General features: G+C 41.4%; 1 protein-coding gene across 4 annotated transcripts in view; it reads right to left on the bottom strand.

The window, feature by feature from the left end:
* The window catches only part of LOC142194791 (complement decay-accelerating factor-like), an 86224-nt gene that overhangs the window by 53243 nt on the left and 13753 nt on the right, over window positions 1–19228 (bottom strand). For all 4 annotated transcript variants that reach the window (XM_075264154.1, XM_075264155.1, XM_075264156.1 and 1 more), the window contains exons 2-6: window positions 14520–14609; window positions 11657–11842; window positions 9602–9790; window positions 5939–6038; window positions 3155–3234 (exon numbers count right to left, since the gene is read on the bottom strand). In XM_075264154.1, coding sequence (XP_075120255.1) covers window positions 3155–3234; window positions 5939–6038; window positions 9602–9790; window positions 11657–11842; window positions 14520–14598 — 634 coding nt within the window. In that variant the 5' untranslated portion in view covers window positions 14599–14609. The remainder of the gene's footprint in view (window positions 1–3154; window positions 3235–5938; window positions 6039–9601; window positions 9791–11656; window positions 11843–14519; window positions 14610–19228) is intronic.

Here is a 19228-nt window from a genome sequence, read left to right as displayed (position 1 = left end):
GTGCTGATAATATTGCTACAGCAGTTTAATGAGACAGAGTCCAAAATTAATGAATGGAAATATTTATATGTGAACAGGGACCTAGAAGACACCATTAGGTTTCCTGCTATTTATATAAAAAAGCATTGACAATTGCTACAGGAGTTTAACAGTGAAATGGGATAAGTTAATGGAGTCTCATCAATGCAGTCACTCATTTATTACTGATCTGAGGTGAAACAATTTTTAACCTGGATTGAGAAAGTTATACACCTATACCAATTATTTTGAGGACCAAGCGCGATCATTTCAATAATTTTGGAATAAACGCAGGTCCTAGTCTATGAATAGGAATGGAAGTGGAAATACGCTAATATTCCTTTGCCTTTTGGTTGGGTGTTAGGAAACCTATTTTTGATATTTTATACTCGGGATTGTTCTTTTATAAAAAGAAAATAAAAGTTAAGTTTTAGGTTTTTTGCCTTTGGATTATCCTTTTGTTCTTATTTTAATATTAAAGAGGACCTTTCATAGTCCGGGGCACAGGCAGTTCTATATACTGTTGGAAAGTCGACAGTGCGCTGAATTCAGCGCACTATCGGCTTTCCCGATCTGAGCCCCGGGTAAAGCGCTATCGGTCCCGGTAACTTAGCGCTTTACAGTCAGAAGGGTGTTTCTGACAGTCAGTCAGGTATGTCCTTCTCCACAGCAGCGCCTATCGTGCTGTGCTGTGTGAGCGGGGAGGAACACCCCCTCCCCACCTGATAATACTCGTCTATGGACGAGCACTTTGAGCAGAAGGAGGGGCGTTCCTCCCCACTCACACTGTACAGCACGACATGCGATGCTTTGGAGAAGGATGTTGTTGACAGACTGTCAGGAACGCCCTTCTGACTGTAAAGAGCTATGGTACCGGGACCGATAGCTCTTTACCCGGGGCACAGATAGGAAAAGCCGACAGTGCGCTGAATTCAGCGCACCGTCAGCTTTCCAGCAGTATATAGAACTGCCTGTGCCCCGGACCATGAAAAATCCTCTTTAATAACAAAACAACCAAATATATCAAAGGAAAGGCTGTTACACAAATAACCATGAAAATCGGAAAAAGAACTACAGCGAAGATGCACAAATAAGAAATGACTTCACAACATATGTGTAAAAATATATAAATTTATTAATCAAGATTACAAAAATAATAATAAAACCACCATATTACAGCAGGGCAGATGGAAATATGCTACCAGACAGTGAAGACACCAGGAAAAGGCACCAGGGGAACATATAAAATAAATTATTCATATAAAACATACTGTATGTGAACCGCAAAGCAAAATGCCCATATTAATGACTCATAACTGATGAAGTACAATAACAATATTAGTGCATTATTGCAGGTTCAGTAACAAGCTGTAGAGGATACATGAGAGTGACCAAGGCAGAAAATCAATGAGTAAGGATGAGAAAGACAACGCACAACCACTCAATCATGATAATAAATGACAATACAAATTACCTAGCGTCATGGTCACAGGTGTATTACCCCTAGGTGCAAGAGAGTCCACATCTACGCGTTTCACCCTACTACAGAGCTTCCTCAGGAGATATGACAGTCATACTTTAAAAAGGGTGTGGTTTTAAAAGGGTGTGACCAAAATCAACTTTAATCACAACCAAGGTAAAATGCCTGATTAATTGCAAGAATTAATAGAGAGAAAGAGGGAGAGTCTAAATTTGTGGGCTCCCCTTTTAACGCATCCAGATACCATAACAGGGCATTAATATTTTAATCACTTGCACCAGACCCTAGTCATTCAAGATCTAGCAGGACAGCCCTGAATTTCAGGCATTGTCCCACCATCCTGGGAGGCAAGTTCCAATTTCAACTCTGACTTCATCCTTGAGATGTTGGTTCAGCTGAATACAAAGGAGTAAAGAGCTGTTAGCTTCTTGCTTCAAGGTGTTATCACAGCTACTGTGACAAGCAGATGCCGATGTGCAGCAGAATATTTTTTTTATTAACCTTTTTTTTTATATATATATTACTTCTTTGTGGGAGCCACAAATTGATCATTAAACTTTCTGAGGGCCAACTAGGGGGCATTTTACTATGAAAGGGAACTAAGGAGGTATAATTATTACATTATTTTGTTACACAAAGATCACACTTATGAGGGGGCACACAAAGTACATGGTGGAAATGGGTGAAGTCAAAGGGGACATCAGTAGAGTTATCATCATGGTTTGACAGAAAAAAAAAAAAAAAAAACAACCAAAATGCAAGCTGCCATAATTATCTTTCTTTGTGTACTCAAAGTTGGGAGGTTTGTTTAAGCAGAGAGTGTGGGTACTTTGTACTGAGTCCACCAATGTGTTATTATGACCCTACATTCAGTATGACCCTATGTTCAGTATAGTTTTGCTGCAGAAACCAGCAGCGATAAAACAATTGATACTTTGGTGCCAGTCTGCAAATTTACTGATGACGCACAGAACTGTGGAGTTGGAGCCAGGAGTCAAAAAAAAAAAAAAAAAAAAAAAAAGTTAGGGCAGGTTCACACCAGCGCCCGGTCTCCACTTTCAGGTTTCCGTCTTCTGCCCGAGAAACTGGACAGGAGACGGAAACCAGCAGCCACTTTACAAACCCATTCATTTGAATGGGTTTGCAAAGTATCCGCCCATGAGCATCTTCTGGTCTCCGCGGCAAAACCGTTTTAACCGGACATGCAGGACTTTGTGTCTGGTAAAAAAAAAAAAAAGTTTCGCTGCTGAGACTATAAAACGCTCATGGGCAGACACTGACTGCGGAGTTTCCCTCTCCTATCGGCAGAAGAGGAAAAACCTACAAAGCAGAGATCGGGCGCAGGTGTGAACCCACCCTTACTGATTCCAGCCTCAAAATAAAAGAATTATTATAAATTATATTATTATTAATGTTGTACAACTGTTTTGATGTATAGTTTAGTGCATATTTACTTTCATAGGAATTCAATCAGTAGCTTTTTAGCTGAATTAAAGGAGCTGTACTGCTTGTGCCATTTATAAAGGAGCCAGAGATGGGCTGTGGAGGTTTGGTCTATTGACTCCATTTTTTTTTTTTTTTTTTTTCAATGCTTCCTGAATTTAATTTTATCATAATGGAATGAGAAAGACCTCTTCATTTCACTGCTCATATTACCTTCACATACTGGGACTTCATTGGTCCACGAACCATCTGCTTGGCAAATGCGCTGATTTCTTCTACTACCTAATCGATAACTAAAAGATACAAGAGCAAACAGAACATAAGAACTTTACTGAACTTATAGAACATAAAAAAGAAAAAAAAAAATCTTTAAATATGATGATGTAGCATATTCATGAAAGTGTGAAATCTACTCAGTCCTATACATCAATAATGTAGCTTTAATCGTGCGGGATGGGGGGGGGGGGTCCCACTGTTTTATTTGGTCCAATACTATGTGGATTAACATGGTGACAACCTGCATAATACACATTATGCTTCCCCACAACTTCGGAATGACATCTGCATCTATAATACAAGGCTAGGCAGTCCAGCCAATCTCACCAAGCCATTCTTTCCCACAGAATAGTAAGATGGCCAATATATAGTATATCCATATTGAGGGGGATCAATACCAATACCCATGGAATCGGAATGGTTATAGTCTGCCCATGCTCTATCTTCACACAAGGTAATAGGTTGATGGAGACGACTAAAGCAAAAAGAGGAGTCCTGAATGAGTTTTCAGCCTAATTTTTTTTTACCAAAAGACAAAACCATAGTTTTGACGTTTGTTTGTTTTTTTTAAACAGTTTTTGAAATTACATTTGGTACCACATCAAAACTGCATGCATTTTTCTGTTTCAGTTTTGATGCAATTGCAACTGCATCATAGCTGTGTCATGTGAATGCATCCTCAAAGATACACCATTGTATTCTTTCTACTCAGTACATAAAAAACAAAAAAAAAAAAAAAAACAACTTTTACCATCACCAAGCCCCTTAGTTGCCCCACATGGTATCATACTCCTCAATGGTCCACCACACAGTGCATGCTCCTTAGTGCCCCTCAAACACCAAATGTGCACCAATGGCCCCCACGCAAGATATAATGTTCTCCAGTAGCCCCCAGTCAAGTAATAACATCCTATGTCACCCTCAGACAAGGAATGTTCTCATCAGCACCTAAGCAAGTAATTTCCTCCAGTGTCCCCCCAGGTAAGTAATAATGTTCCCCAGCACCTAATAATGTTCCCCAGTGGCCCCCAGGTAAGTAATAATGTTTCCAGCGAGCCTCAGATAAGTAATGTCCTCAGAGGCCCCTAGGCAAGTAATGTTCACCAGTGACTCCCAGACAAGTAAATGTCCCACAGTGGACTCCAGATAAGAAATAGTTGCACCAAGCCAAGTAAATGGATTTTTGTACTCACTGTAAAATCCTTTTCTTGTTGTATTAATTGGGAAGGGGGGGGGCAGCACCATGGGTATAGACCTGGACACTAGGAGGATCAAAAGATGTTGGCTCCGTCTCTAGGCTAGACCCTCCCCACAGGCCGTGTGTCAGTCAGTTTGTACCGCAGCAATAGGAGAGACACACAGAAAGAAGAGAAAAGAGAAAAAAAAAAAAAAAAACACGGAGCCAACACTACCAACCATGTCCTGAACCTGAAACAAACCAAAACAACCTGGGACAACAAGAAAAATAAGACTGGGATCTGTGTCCCCCAGTGAATACAAGAAAAGGATTTTACAGAGAGTACAAAATTCCATTTTTCTCGCTTATTTCACTGGGGAAGACAGCACCATGGTATGTCCTATATTAGTCCCAGAGAGTGGGAATTACAAGGCCATGCGAGCAAACTAGCGTACAGCCAGTTGAAGAATCTTATGACCCAAACAGTCATCGGTAGAGGCCACAGAATGGATCTGGTAAAACTTGGTGAAAATGTGGACAAAGGTTCAAGTGGCAGCTTTGTAGGCTTGGGTGGCAGAAGTCTGATGCAGAGCAGCCCAGGAGGCTCTGAAAGCTTTCATGGAATGAGCAGTCACTCAGAGGGGTGGTGCTCGATCCTTGATCTAACAGGCCTACTTGATTGCAGGTCCTTGTAAGGGTCCTCAGGAAGAATAAACAAGGCATCTGAATGATGGAAGGGGTCAGTGAGAGACTAATAAACACAGATCACCAGAACACCATCCAGGCAGTGAAAACAAAGCTCACGTGGGTGCTTGGGGGCTGGGCAGAAAGACAGTAAGACGATGTCCTTGTTGATGTGGAAGGAAGAAACCACCTTAGGCAGAAAGAAGAGCATGAGCATGGTCTGGATAATAGGCTCCTTAAACCCACATCGTCTCAGAACCTTGGCTTCAACAGCCACACCATTGAACACAGCTTAGGTAAGGTGGGATGGAACAGTGGTCCTTGAGACAGAAGGTTAAAACTGACTAACCCACTGCCTGTTCAGAGAGTATAGAGGTGGATTTGGCCTCTTTTGATACTCCTAGTATCAGCCTCCTAGTGGCTAAGTCTATACACATGGTGCTGTGTACCCCAGTGACATAATAATGTTCCCTCACTAGCCCCCTGACAACTAATAATGTCCCCCAGTGGCCCCACAAAGTAGTTGAGCTTTACAAAGAACAAACAAACAGCAGTTACCTATCCTCGGATCTCTGTGATCGTTCTCTGCAGATCAATGCAGCAGGTCTTCACCAGGTATCACTAACTGATACCTGAGTGATAGAGTAGGAAGATAAAGCCTTCCTCCTGCACCGTTCTATTCAACTACATCGTAATCCTATATGCCCATATAGTTTGCAGCCATTTCCCCACTGGATTGTCGCATCACTCCTGGGGGTCCCCACAGCACCCTGGTATATCTATAGTATGTGATGAGTTTTACATTTCTGATCTCTGAGAAATCCATCAGGATATAACCAATCTGAACATTTAATACTCACCCTGGATCACATGTATATGTCACTGTGGAACCAAAAAAAAAACCATCCGTCGCAGTAAACTCTCCATTTCGCGTATCTCCAGGATACACACATGATTTGCCTGCCAAAAACATAAAAATATGCTGTGTAAGTTATTGATCAATATATTCCGCATTTTAGGACTAATTTTAACTATTATTACTCTATACTGAAGGATCCAAAACTGCAGTCTGATGAGACTTTCTTTAAAGCAATTTTACCAAGGTAATAACATGGCTGCTTTTTTTTCCCAGAAAAACCACCACCCCTGTTCATGGAATGAGTCTGGTACCTCAGCTCAGTTCTATTTACTTCAATGAGCTGCAATACTATTCACAATAGGCATGTCCCCTGATCTAAACCCAATTGAACATCTATGGTGAATCCTGAAGAAAGAGATCATCACTCTCCACCCAGCATCCAGGCTCTAAAAGAGGTCATTCTTGAAGAATGGAAAAAGATACAGTCCTATGAAAAAGTTTGGGCACCCCTATTAATCTTAATCATTTTTAGTTCTAAATATTTTGGTATTTGCAACAGCCATTTCAGTTTGATATATCTAATAACTGATGGACACAGTAATATTTCAGGATTGAAATGAGGTTTATTGTACTAACAGAAAATGCGCAATATGCATTAAACCAAAATTTGACCGGTGCAAAAGTATGGGCACCTCAACAGAAAAGTGACATTAATATTTAGTAGATCCTCCTTTTGCAAAGATAACAGCCTCTAGTCGCTTCCTGTAGCTTTTAATCAGTTCCTGGATCCTGGATGAAGGTATTTTGGACAAACAATTCAAGTTCAGTTAAGTTAGATGGTCGCCGAGCATGGACAGCCCGATTCAAATCATCCCACAGATGTTCAATGATATTCAGGTCTGGGGACTGGGATGGCCATTCCAGAACATTGTAATTGTTCCTCTGCATGAATGCCTGAGGATTTGGAGCGGTGTTTTGGATCATTGTCTTGCTGAAATATCCATCCCCGGCGTAACTTCAACTTCGTCACTGATTCTTGAACATTATTCTCAAGAATCTGCTGATACTGAGTGGAATCCATGCGACCCTCAACTTTAACAAGATTCCCGATGCCGGCATTGGCCACACAGCCCCAAAGCATGATGGAACCTCCACCAAATTTTACAGTGGGTAGCATGTGTTTTTCTTGGAATGCTGTTTCTTTTTGGACGCCATGCATAACGCCTTTTTTTATAACCAAACAACTCAATTTTTGTTTCCAAAATGAAGCTGCCTTGTCCAAATGTGCTTTTTCATACCTCAGGCAACTCTATTTGTGGCGTACGTGCAGAAACGGCTTCTTTCTCATCACTCTCCCATACAGCTTCTATTTGTGCAAAGTGCGCTGTATAGTTGACCGATGCACAGTGACACCATCTGCAGCAAGATGATGCTGCAGCTCTTTGGAGGTGGTCTGTGGATTGTCCTTGACTGTTCTCACCATTCTTCTTCTCTGCCTTTCTGATATTTTTCTTGGCCTGCCACTTCTGGGCTTAACAAGAACTGTCCCTGTGGTCTTCCATTTCCTTACTATGTTCCTCACAGTGGAAACTGACAGGTTAAATCTCTGAGACAACGTTTTGTATCCTTCCCCTGAACAACTATGTTGAACAATCTTTGTTTTCAGATCATTTGAGAGCGGGCTGTCCATGTTCGGCGACCATCAAACTTAACTGAACTTGAATTGTTTTGTAGAAAGAAATGGTCCAAAATACCTTCATCCAGGATCCAGGAACTGATTAAAAGCTACAGGAAGCGACTAGAGGCTGTTATCTTTGAAAAAGGAGGATCTACTAAATATTAATGTCACTTTTCTGTTGAGGTGCCCATATTTTTGCACCGGTCAAATTTTGGTTTAATGCATATTGCGCATTTTCTGTTAGTACAATAAACCTCATTTCAATCCTGAAATATTACTGTGTCCATCAGTTATTAGATATATCAAACTGAAATGGCTGTTGCAAACACCAAAATATTTAGAACCAAAAATGATTAAGATTAATAGGGGTGCCCAAACTTTTTCATAGGACTGTAGATATTGCATTCCATGCCTAGAAGACTTTATCATTAGAAAACAAGGTCATACACAATACTACAGGTAGTTTTTTATATTGAGTATATTCATTTTTTAATCAACAGAGCAGTCTGCTCTGCCCAAGGCCTAGACGTTACAAGCCACCGCCGGAAGAAGAGGCTGAAGAGGACACTGCTGACAAAGATGGAGGTGGCGCTGGAGAGAGTTCTCTCGCAGCATTGGGGATGCCCCCAGTGCTGTTTGAGTGCTAGGGCCCGCCCCCAGTGCTGCAAGAGAGCCAATTTGCATACCGAGCAAAACCGGGATTGTAGGCGAACGGCGGCGCGGAGAAGACGACGAAAGGTAGGAGAAGAATAGCCTTTAAGGCTTTTCCGACGTGGTACCTAGAAAAAATTGTGTCTGAGTGATAGGATCCCTTTAAAGAGGATCTGCCACCAAGTACAAAATGCTAAATTCCATACATCTTCTTGCAAATCTTTCTTCTAATACAACGACATCCAAGTCAGGATACTACTGAAGAAGGTGAGTGTTTCTCCGAAACATCTGGGGACAGACATGACCTGGTCATTCATTTTTTGTATTTATCTATTTATGTTGTCTTGATTTGGTGGTTTGTAAGTCGCACAATAAATCTTTGTGCTGCTTTTTCATCTAATGGAGTGTCTGGATTAATTCTATATCATCATTTTATGTTGGTCACTGAACAGTGAATTAATAAGGGGGCAAGTCCCATGAATATTAAAAGGGGTTGTGCTTTATGGACACTTATTCCCTATTCACAGGACATTGAATAAATGCAGCCGCAGACTAGTAGGGGAGTGGGGGCAACAATAGCTTGTCGAATATAGATAGAATTGAACACCTCTGATGAATAGTTATAGAAATCATAACTTAGAAACGCGCTAGATGCTTTAATAGGGGTCTCTCTTACGTCTGGGAGAGATCCTCTGACTATCCATTGAGGATCTGCTTTACTTAGGTGTGCTTTCACCCAGACCACTCTGAGTTAGCTGAATTAATGGAATCACATTTCAGACTGACCTGTAGCAAATGACAATTGGATTATAAACAGGATTTAGTCTATGCTCCCTGTTGGTGGAGTAGTCCCTCATATTGGTCATGGACTTATGGTGACTCCGAATGTGGGGTGGGTACCATTATTTGAGCTCTAGGCTGGGCAAGTCACTAAAAAAAGTGAGGGATTTTTTTTCTATCACACCGTTTTTTTGTGGAAACCAGTCTAGGCAGATATCTGCTGAAAATTTGCATGATTTGCTCAGCAGACCGCAGCATTTCCTTAGTTAGGTGTGAATTAGTGTCCTATTCACCTTTGCACAATTTTAATGAAAGGGCAATATTCTAAGACGTTTTAACTTGTTAACAATAAAGTTTATTGATTTGAATACTTACCTTGTAGACGGTGGGCAGAGGACTTTTCCACTTTCTGTTTGATTATTGTAGTTACTGCTAGGTTAATAATTATTTTTGGTTTGCCTATCTTAAGGATAGGCTATAAATTTTTAAGTGGTAGATAAACCCATTTCAAACACAATCTGGTGAGTTTAAGAAAAAGGAAGAGAATATACTTACGCACACAGAATTCACTTGGTTCCGACCATGTATAGTCGTCACGGCAAGTAATGCTGTTTGAGCCAGGTGCACGCTTATAACCCGGTATGCAATTATAGCTGACTGTTGTACCAGGAAGAAAGAAATCTTTATCAAGTTCACCCTCTTTTGGTGTTGCAAAAGAGATTCTATCAGGAAGACCACAGGCTCCTAGTAAAAGGAAATACATACATGAAAATGTAAATACATTTATCAAACACTAAACACACACACAAAAAAAAAGAAGTATTACTAAAAAGCATTTTTAAGAATAAGTGTTAAGAAAAAAAATAAACCTTGAGGCTAAGGCCTCACGTAGCGTGCTGCCGCCAGAAAATGCTGCAGCGGAATCGCATTGCAGTTTTTCCCACAGCATTTTTCACAGAAAGTCCGCAGAGATTTCCTCTGCGGACTTTCTGCCTCTATTATACCTATACAGAAACCAACAATGTTTCTGTAGGTATAATTGATTTGCTGTGATTAACAAAAACACAAGCGTTTCTTTTAAATCACAGCATTTCAGCCACACAGATTTTTTCTGCAGTGTGTGGATGGGATTAGCCAGAAACCCATCCACTTTGCAGGTACGGTTTTATGCAGTGTTTTTTGCAGCAGTGTTTCTGCCTTGGCCAAACTGCTCGGTGTACGCAACGGGAGGCCCTGATCTTAAAAGTGACATTTCCCTATTCATGGGGTGATAAGTTTATAACCACTGGAGGTTCAAACAAGGAGACCTCAAGGAATTATGAGCACAGGGGTCATCAAGTCCTTTTTTTATTTATTTTTTTATCTGACGGAGCACTGCAGATACCCTATATTTAGCCTGGCTATAGTCAGACTGAATTCCAAGTGGGAAGTCCTGTAACATACAGGAAAAATATTTTTATAGATTTGTAGAGCAGGCGTTTTCATACACAGGAATACCTAACGTGTATGTGTTTCACAGTATTAGTTTTATATGTGTTCTAGGGAAAGGGGGGGGGGGGTGATTTGAATTTTTTTTATACCTTGGTTTTTTTTGTTTTTACTTTTTTTTGGTTTTTTTTTTTGCATTTATAAGACCCCCTAGGGGTCTTGAACCCCAGGGGATCTGATCACAATGCTAATACATTGAAATACGTTGCAAAAATCATCATTTCTTTTGTAGGCTGCATAGAGCAGCCTGCAAAAGAAAAGCACTGCAGCCGGGAGCCTTTACAGAGGCGCTGAGGGGAATCCCCGACAGGAGCACTGAGGGGCAGACCCGAAGGAGACTCGGCTGCTTGGATTTCCCCTCAGCGCTTCTGCTCTCCCCTTCAGCTCCAGCGGCCAGGGCTCTTCCTCAGCGCTTCAGGGCTGCATTTGAGAGAGCGGTTGTTCCTGCTCCCTCCTCTCTCCAGGGGCACCTGCCGTTTCCCCGCAGCAGAGGCCACCTCCTCTGTAACTCCAGTGCTCAGGAACTCCGGCATTACCACTGTAAGAGTTACAGTGGAGGTGCCGATTGCAATGGCGACCGCTCTGGAGCAGAGCGGCGCCATTATAGCTACAGACCACTACAGACTACAGCTACCGTAGTTACAGACCCGGCATACACACACTGGAGCGGGTGCCAGGCCCGCAGCATCACCATGGCGATGCTGTTCATTTCAAACTACAAAAGTACTTACGGTACTTCTGCTAGAAGGCCCCGGTACTTCTGCCAGAAGCGTGGCGATGCTGCGGCCCGGCACCCGCCCCCATGTCTGTAACTACGGTATTAACGTAATGACTCGAATATAAGCCAAGGCGGAATTTTTCAGCACAAAAACTGTGCTGAAAAACTCGGCTTATACTCGAGTATATATGGTATGTTCATGGGAAAACACCATTAAACAGCCAAACTACTCTAGTTTAGCTTAAAGTATGTCTTATTCATTACAGAAAGTTATTCAGAATTCACACACCTGGAGTCAGCTATTAAATTCTGAGAATAAGCCAACAAAGTATATTAAGTTCTCCAGAAAGGAAATAAATAAATAGCAAAAAAAATGTGGATATGTACATTACATTGGCACTCACTTGTACAGAAATCAGAGATTGTTGACCATGTGTTATCATCTAGGCAAGTAATGGTTCTACTTTGTCCGGGTAGGTCATAATATCCAGCTTCACGATCGCATTTGTAAACAAAAGTTGAGCCTGGGGTTCCGGATGTCTCTTCAACTGGCAGTGTGTGCGGCATAGGTGGAGGTGGCCCGCAATCACCTGCAAAAAAATAAATAAAAACTTCATAGCAAATAAATTTCACAATTATCCCAAAAACTGCTCCGGAATTTCTGAAGTTAAGTATGGAGGCCACCTACAAATAAGTCTATATTTTTGCTGTTTTTAGAGAGTAAAAAAACTTGTTACTGGCCAAATTAAATATATGCCAAACTCAATGTGATATAAAAGAGAGCCATTAGAAGAGGTGCATTCCCATACAGAGATGACGGCCCTCACTGTAATGCCCTATCCACACTGCACTCCCATCATCCCAACACTCTTCTTTGAGTGACAGGGCCAGGAAGCTAAGACATCTTTTCCGGCCCTGTGTTTACATGTTTGTCTTTGCTGGTGCCTTAGAGCAGTGAGGGGCATAGCAGTTTGGAGCAAAGGACCCTGGAAACATTTTCAACATTTTTCAAGGGACCAGTTCAGTTCTGAAGGGAACTTGAAAGGCCTCTAATAAAAAAAAAAAAAAAAAAAACCATAAGTCACCCAATTCTCAAAACTGCACTCCTGAAAGAATCCAAAACAGCAGTTAGAAAGTTTTTTTTAACCCTTTCAGCATTTCACAGCAATTAAAACAAAATAGAGGTCAAATTTACATTTTTCAATTTCTATCACTAATATATTTATTTAGCCCTAGAATTTACACATTTAGTAAGGGTTAAAAGAGGAAATGCATCCCACATTTTGTTACACAATTTCTCCTGAACACGACACTACCCCATATGTGCTGGTACCCTAATATACAGGCACACGGTCACTCTCAGAACAGATGGAGCGCTAATTGGATTTTGTAGGCCAGATTTTGCTAAAATAGTTTGCAGGCACCATGTTCCTTTTGCAGAGGAATATGTAAACTGTGCGGAACACCACATTCCCTACTATTTCCCAAGTAGCTCCTATGATTGGGGGAGGGTCACTCTGGGGGTTACCTCTGGTGTCTTTTTCCTCATAAGCTGTAAATCTGAGGTGTCCCCTGATATACGGTCGCACAGCTTATATATTCCCTTCCTGACGCAGCCAGTTGTATTCTAATGATCTGGCAATTTTGCAGGTTTTTGTCTTCATATTGCTAGATGCTAGATTTTCTTTATTTTTCTGGTGACATGGCCATATAAGGCCTTGTTGTTTGCAGGATGAGATGCATTTTGTAATGACACCATTTTTGGGTGCCTACAACTTATTGAATATATTTTATTAACTCTTTCTTGCTGGATTTTTTAAAAAAATTTAATAAAATCTATTCTGGCATTGAGGTTTACTTTTTAAATTTTTCGCCATGCAGCATATAGTATAAATAACATGTGACCTTTATTCTGTGGGTCGGTACGATTATGGCAATACCTCATTTATATTATTTTTTATGCAATATTAACACTGCAGAACAAAAACATATTTGGGGACCTAAGTCAATGATTTTTGTATTGCCATCTTCTGAGAGGCGCAACATTTTTATTTTTCGGTTGACAGTGTTGGTTGAGGGCTTATTTTTTGTGGGACAATGTGTGCTTTTTATTGGTACTGTTGTGGGGTGCATATGACTTTTTGATCACTTTTTATAGCATATTTTGTAAGGTGAAATGGCGAAAAATCATTACTTCCGGCGTTTTTTTTTCCTGACGTTTACCGTGTACGTTAAATATTATTTCAGTTTTATTGTACACATTGTTATGGTTGCAGCGATACCAAATATGCATTGTTTTTATTAATCTTTAGTGGGGTGTTTTTTTTTATATAATTCATTTTCGATAGGAAAAAAAAAGGATTTTTGGGCTTTATAGCTTTATTAATTTTTTTTTCATACACTTGAATCAGTTGATGCTTTGATGACAGCATCAACCGATTTTGCATTGCAGCTTACAAGACATGTCTTGCAAGCTACAGAGGAAGTGAGCTGATGCAGACACATCACTCACTTCCTCTTATCACCGGCTGGATCAACCAGGTATGTGGGGGCTCCGGCAGCCTGGGTCACTGGCCAGACCCCAGGCTGCAACTTACTCATATCGGTACCCAGCAATCTCGCTGCGAAGGGTGCCGATCGGGACATTAACTCGGCGGATCTCTTTCGATTGCGCCATGAAACATTGAAAGGATTAAAACGTCCAGTTGGAGCTGAGTCCGACTGGAAGTTATTGACGGGGGGGGGGGGGGGGGTTGGTGTTAGTAACACCTAATCCCTGCACTCCGCCAAGGAGGTACCTAAAGACCGGACGAATTTCGGCAATAGTCCGGTCTTTAGGTACCAGGATCGCAGGCTGTAATTTTACGGCCGGCGGTCTTTATGTGGTTAATGAGGAAGGGTAGTTTGTACGTTAACGCTCAGCGACTTTTTTCATATATTACCTCTCTGTCCTTCAAAATTCATATTTTTATTTTTTTATTTTTCTGTCTACATAGCTATGTGAGGGCTTATTATTTGCATGATGGGTTGTACTTTCATGTACCACCATTACGGAGGTACATACAAAGTTTTGACCTTCCTCATTTCACCTGCATTTTAATACACAAGTCTAAATGGGCCCTCTTGGAATTGCACATAAAGTTCTTCAAATCTGTATCAACAGAACGGCTATCCACTTGAGACGAGTTAGATTTAGCTGCCACAACCTATACAAATAAGGAGAAATCACAGCAAAAAGAAATAAAGTCAGACCAAAACACAACTTACCTCTAATACAAATCAATAGTGACTGGAAAATCAGCAGAACAGTCCACATCCTTCTAACTATATACGGCACAGGTAACATGATGGCAAAGTCTAAAAAGGAAAAAAAAAAAAAAAAGCAAGCTAAAAACATAAGATAAAAACTAATTCCCTTTCGTAGGATGTAATCATCCATGCCTCAGTGGCCACATCTGCTAAATGCACAATAAAAAGTAGGGTTCTCTTGAAGAAAAAATAAAAACAACAACTATCACTACCTCTGAATCACATCACTTTGTCTTAGTTAGCAAATTAGATTAGATATCAGAACTAACTGAAGTGACTGCTTGGGAATGGTTGTGTGTGTGAGAAGAGGGGTGGGGAGGTGGTTTGGGATAGAGAATAAGAACCATACTTAAAGAGGACCTTTCACCACTTTTGGGCACAGGCAGTGTTATATACTGCTGGAAAGCTGACAGTGCGCTGAATTCAGCGCACTGTCGGCTTTCCCGATCCGTGCCCGGTGTAAAGAGCTTACGGTGCCGGTACCGTAGTGCTCTATGGTCAGAAGGGCGTTTCTGACCATTAGCCAGGAACGTCCTTCTGCCTCGCGGCGCCAATCGCGCTGTGCTGTGGAGCGGGGAGGAACGTCCCCTCCCTCTGCTCACACAGCTCGTCCATAGACGAGTATTATCAGTAGCCGGTAGTGACGGTAGTGTGAACGCCCCCTTAGAGGAATTGCAGAAACAATCACCCCCTTAGGTTCAGCCCTATTTCTGCTTTATTTGTGTGACCTTCTGATGAAGACGTACCTCATCAACATGGTAAGGATGTAAATCTCAGCACTATGTATGTGAGGATCGCATGAGAATTTAGAGAACTTAGGCCTCCTCCTCTTACTCACTGACCAATCAGAGCAGACAGGGAGGAACTAAGGCCCTCCTCTGCCTCAGCATACAGTACTAACTGTACTGCGCATGTCTGATGATGGTGACATACTGCACCAGGAAGTGAAGGAAGCTAGTTTCAGATAGAGCCAACTTCTTTCACTTCCAAGTGCACTGTGTCATCATCAGACATGCACAGGACAAGCTGAACAGCAGTTAGCAGTAGCAGATAGTGAAGCGCATTGATGCAAAGTAAAGTTCTGCAGATTTGCATAGGGACAAATGGCCAAATTTTACAAGAATGGAGAAGCAATCCTGAATAACAAATACATCATTGCAAACTGCTGACAGCTATACAAGGTAATACTGGGATTAGTATATATATATATATATATATATATATATATATATATATATGTATATATCCTGCATGCCACAGGGCTTCATATTGAGATCTCTGTAAATACTAGGAGGAGAAAAAGAAAAGGAAAAAGAGGGAGACTGGCAAAATTAACATTACATAAACACCCAAATTTATCATTAAGTCCACCCAAGAATGTGTGGGCTTGAATTTATATACCCAATGACATTGCTTTTGTAAGATTAATGTATCTCAATCTCCACCCTTATATGGGGATGGTATAACTTTGTTTCCAGATGAGAGGATACATCATGCATAATTGTCGCACTGGCAGAGGTGTGTCCAGTCTGTTAATGATGCTATTATTATGATCACACCCTCAGCGGTTAATCCTTTTCTGGCCGAGGACGTCAGCTCTACGTCCTCCCAGAGTGGCACTTCAGTAGCGGAGGACGTAGCTAAAACGTCCTCCCTACTATTGCCGATATCTCTGGAGTGCCTGAACATATCTTGATTCTCTACTATTCATTTTAAAGATGAGAATCTCTCCTTTAAAATGGTATCAAGGACTTCATTATAGAATTTATAGTTTTGGAGCAATTCACTGTTGAAAATGCTATTTGGCATTGAGATCCAACTGCAGATCTCAATTCCCGACTGCGTTTCAACATTGAATCGCTCCAAAACTTTAAGTTCTATCATCAAGTGCTTGGTATCATTTTAACCCCTTCCTACCGATGGCATTTTTTGATTTTCGTTTTTGACTCCCCTCATTCTAAAACCCATAACTTTATTATTTCTCCGCTCCCAGAGCCATATGAGGTCTTAATCTTTGCGGGACACATTTTTCTTCATGATGCCACCATTAATTATTCTGTATAATGTACTGGGAAGCTGGAAAAAAAATTCAGAATGGGGTGGATTTGAAAGGGAAAAAAAGCATTTCTGCGACTTTCTTACGGGCTTCGGTTTTACGGCGTTCACTGTGCAGCCAAAATGACATGTGCCCTGTATTCTGTGTTTCAGTACGATTCCGGGGATACCAAATTTATATGGTTTATTTACATTTTAACCCCTTAAAAAAAAAATTCTGACACCCGTAACTTTTATATGTCCGTGTACGGGGATGCATAGGGCGTCTATTTTTGCGAGGCCGGGTGTACTTATTAGTTATACCATTTTTGGGAAATGCTATTGCTTTGATCACTTTTTATTCGAATTTTTATCAGAATCAAAACCGTGAAAAAAAACGGCAGTTTGGCACTTTTAACTATTTTTCCCCCGCTACAGCGTTTACCGTACAGGAAAAATATTTTTTATAGATTTGTAGAGCGGGCAATTTGAATTTGTAATCCTTTTAAAAAAAAATTTACTTTTTTTTTTGCATTTATTAGACCCCCTAATGGGTCATGAACCCCAGGGGGTCTGATCACTAACGCAATGCAAAAAATCATTTAGAAATGCTATTCCACACCTACCTTTAGTATGTAGATTGCCTCAGTGGTTTCTGCATAAGTCTGTTTTTATTCATATGCTAATGAGCTTCCAGACAGCACAGGAAGGTCCCAGCAACACTTGTCCCTGCTATTATCTCCTATGTGTGTGCAAACAGGAAGTTGAGTCATCAGCAGCAGCCAAGGCATATACTCCCATAGGAAACAATTAGAGATGAGAGAGTACTGTTTGGATCAGCACGCACACATTGAAATGAATGGAAGCAGCAGCAGATCCGAACAGCACGCACGCATTGAAATGAATGGAAGCACCTGGTACTTCCGCTTTGACGCTGGCCGCTTAACCCCCCCGTGTGCCGGCTACGTTCATTCATTTCAATGCATGCGTGCTGCTCGGATCTGCTTCCATTCATTCATCTCTAGAAACAATAGTAAACAGTCTAATTAGTATATGAATAAAAACGGACTTATTCAGAAACCACTGAGGCAATTTACATACTAAAGATAGGTGTGGAATAGCCTTTCTAAAGGCTATGCAAGGATGTGATTAGTTAAAAATGACTTTTCCCAGTGATAGAGCCCCTTTAAGAAAGGCTATTCTTCTCCTACCTTTAGAGGTCTTCTTCGCGCCGCCGTTCGGTAGAAATCTGGGTTTTCTTCGGTATACAATCTTCTAGGCATGTGCAGTCAGCTCTGCCATCAGGCCTCGGGCAGAGCCGACTGCACATGCCCGCAAGAAAATGGCTGCTTACACCAGCTTACGGTTTAAGCGGCCGTTTTTCTTGTGGCCGCGGGCACGCGCAGTTGTCTCTGCCCAAGGCCTGAAGCTTTACTGCCAGCGCCAGAAGACGACATGTGAAGAAGCCGTGCCTGAAGATGGAGGTGGCCCTGGAGAGTTCTCTCGCAGCATCGGGGACTGTTTGAGCACAGGGGCCCGCCCCCAGTGCTTTGAGAGGACTCATTTGCATACCGACGAAAACCGGCATTTCTACCAAACGGCGACGCGGAGAAGACGTCTAAAGGTAGGAGAAGAATAGCCTTAAGAACGTGTTGGTGAGAAAAAAAAATTGATTTTAATGGTAGAATCCCTTTAAGAGGACAATTGCATTGTGCCACATAATGCACTCCTTTACTTTTGCAATAAATTAATTATTCAACCCCTTAACGACAAAGGACATACTATTACATCCCTGGCACAAGGTACTTGGGGCAATGGGCACAATGCTATGGTCCTGTGATGACCATCTGCTCACTGAGTGGGTGGCATCGGGAGAGAGTGTTAGCTGTAACTGACAGCTGAGCTCCAAACGGGGGTTTTAACCCCTTGGATGCCGTGGTCATATATGAAGTCTGGCCAGTGACCCCAGGCTGCCTGGAGCCCCCAGTACCTGGTTGATCCTGTCTTGTATTGCGTCTGCATAGGTTGACTTCCTTCTTAGAATGCAATACACGTGTACACTCATGTACTGAAGTCTATAGTAATGAACCAGAGATCAGAGCAATAACGATCACTAGAGATTAGCAAACACTATTCGAAACAGCTGTTTCGAATAGCACGCTCCCATAGAAATGAATGGAAGCGGCCGGCACGCAGACTTTGCCGGCGGCCGGCCGCTTAACCCCCTGCATGCAGGCTACGTCCATTCATTTCTATGGGCCCCTGCTATTCGAAACAGCTTTTTCGAATAGTATTCGCTCCTCTCTAGTAGAGATGAATGTATGACTTGCTACAACTTTGAAAGGGGGGTAGAAAATTATATTTTTATGTAAACTCCTATTTAATTTGCACACACACAAAACTGGTTGCCACATTATTGCGATTTTGGTGTTTAACACACACACCTGTAAATATCTATCTATCTTTCTATCTGTGTGTGTGCGGTATGTATGAACTCTCCACATCTTGCAGTTTGAAGAATGGGGTTGCTTGACCACGCACTTTATTGGCAAATTTGAATTATTGTGCAAGTTTTGCTTGTAATCTCTGTTTTCTGAGAAGTTTCATATGAAATATGAAGTTGTGTTTTTATA

The sequence above is a fragment of the Leptodactylus fuscus genome, chromosome 2 (genome assembly GCF_031893055.1).
Source record: "Leptodactylus fuscus isolate aLepFus1 chromosome 2, aLepFus1.hap2, whole genome shotgun sequence".
Lineage (NCBI taxonomy): Eukaryota > Metazoa > Chordata > Amphibia > Anura > Leptodactylidae > Leptodactylus > Leptodactylus fuscus.
The sequence above is the reverse complement of the archived record's forward strand: the minus strand, read 5'-3'. Positions and strand labels throughout refer to the sequence as shown.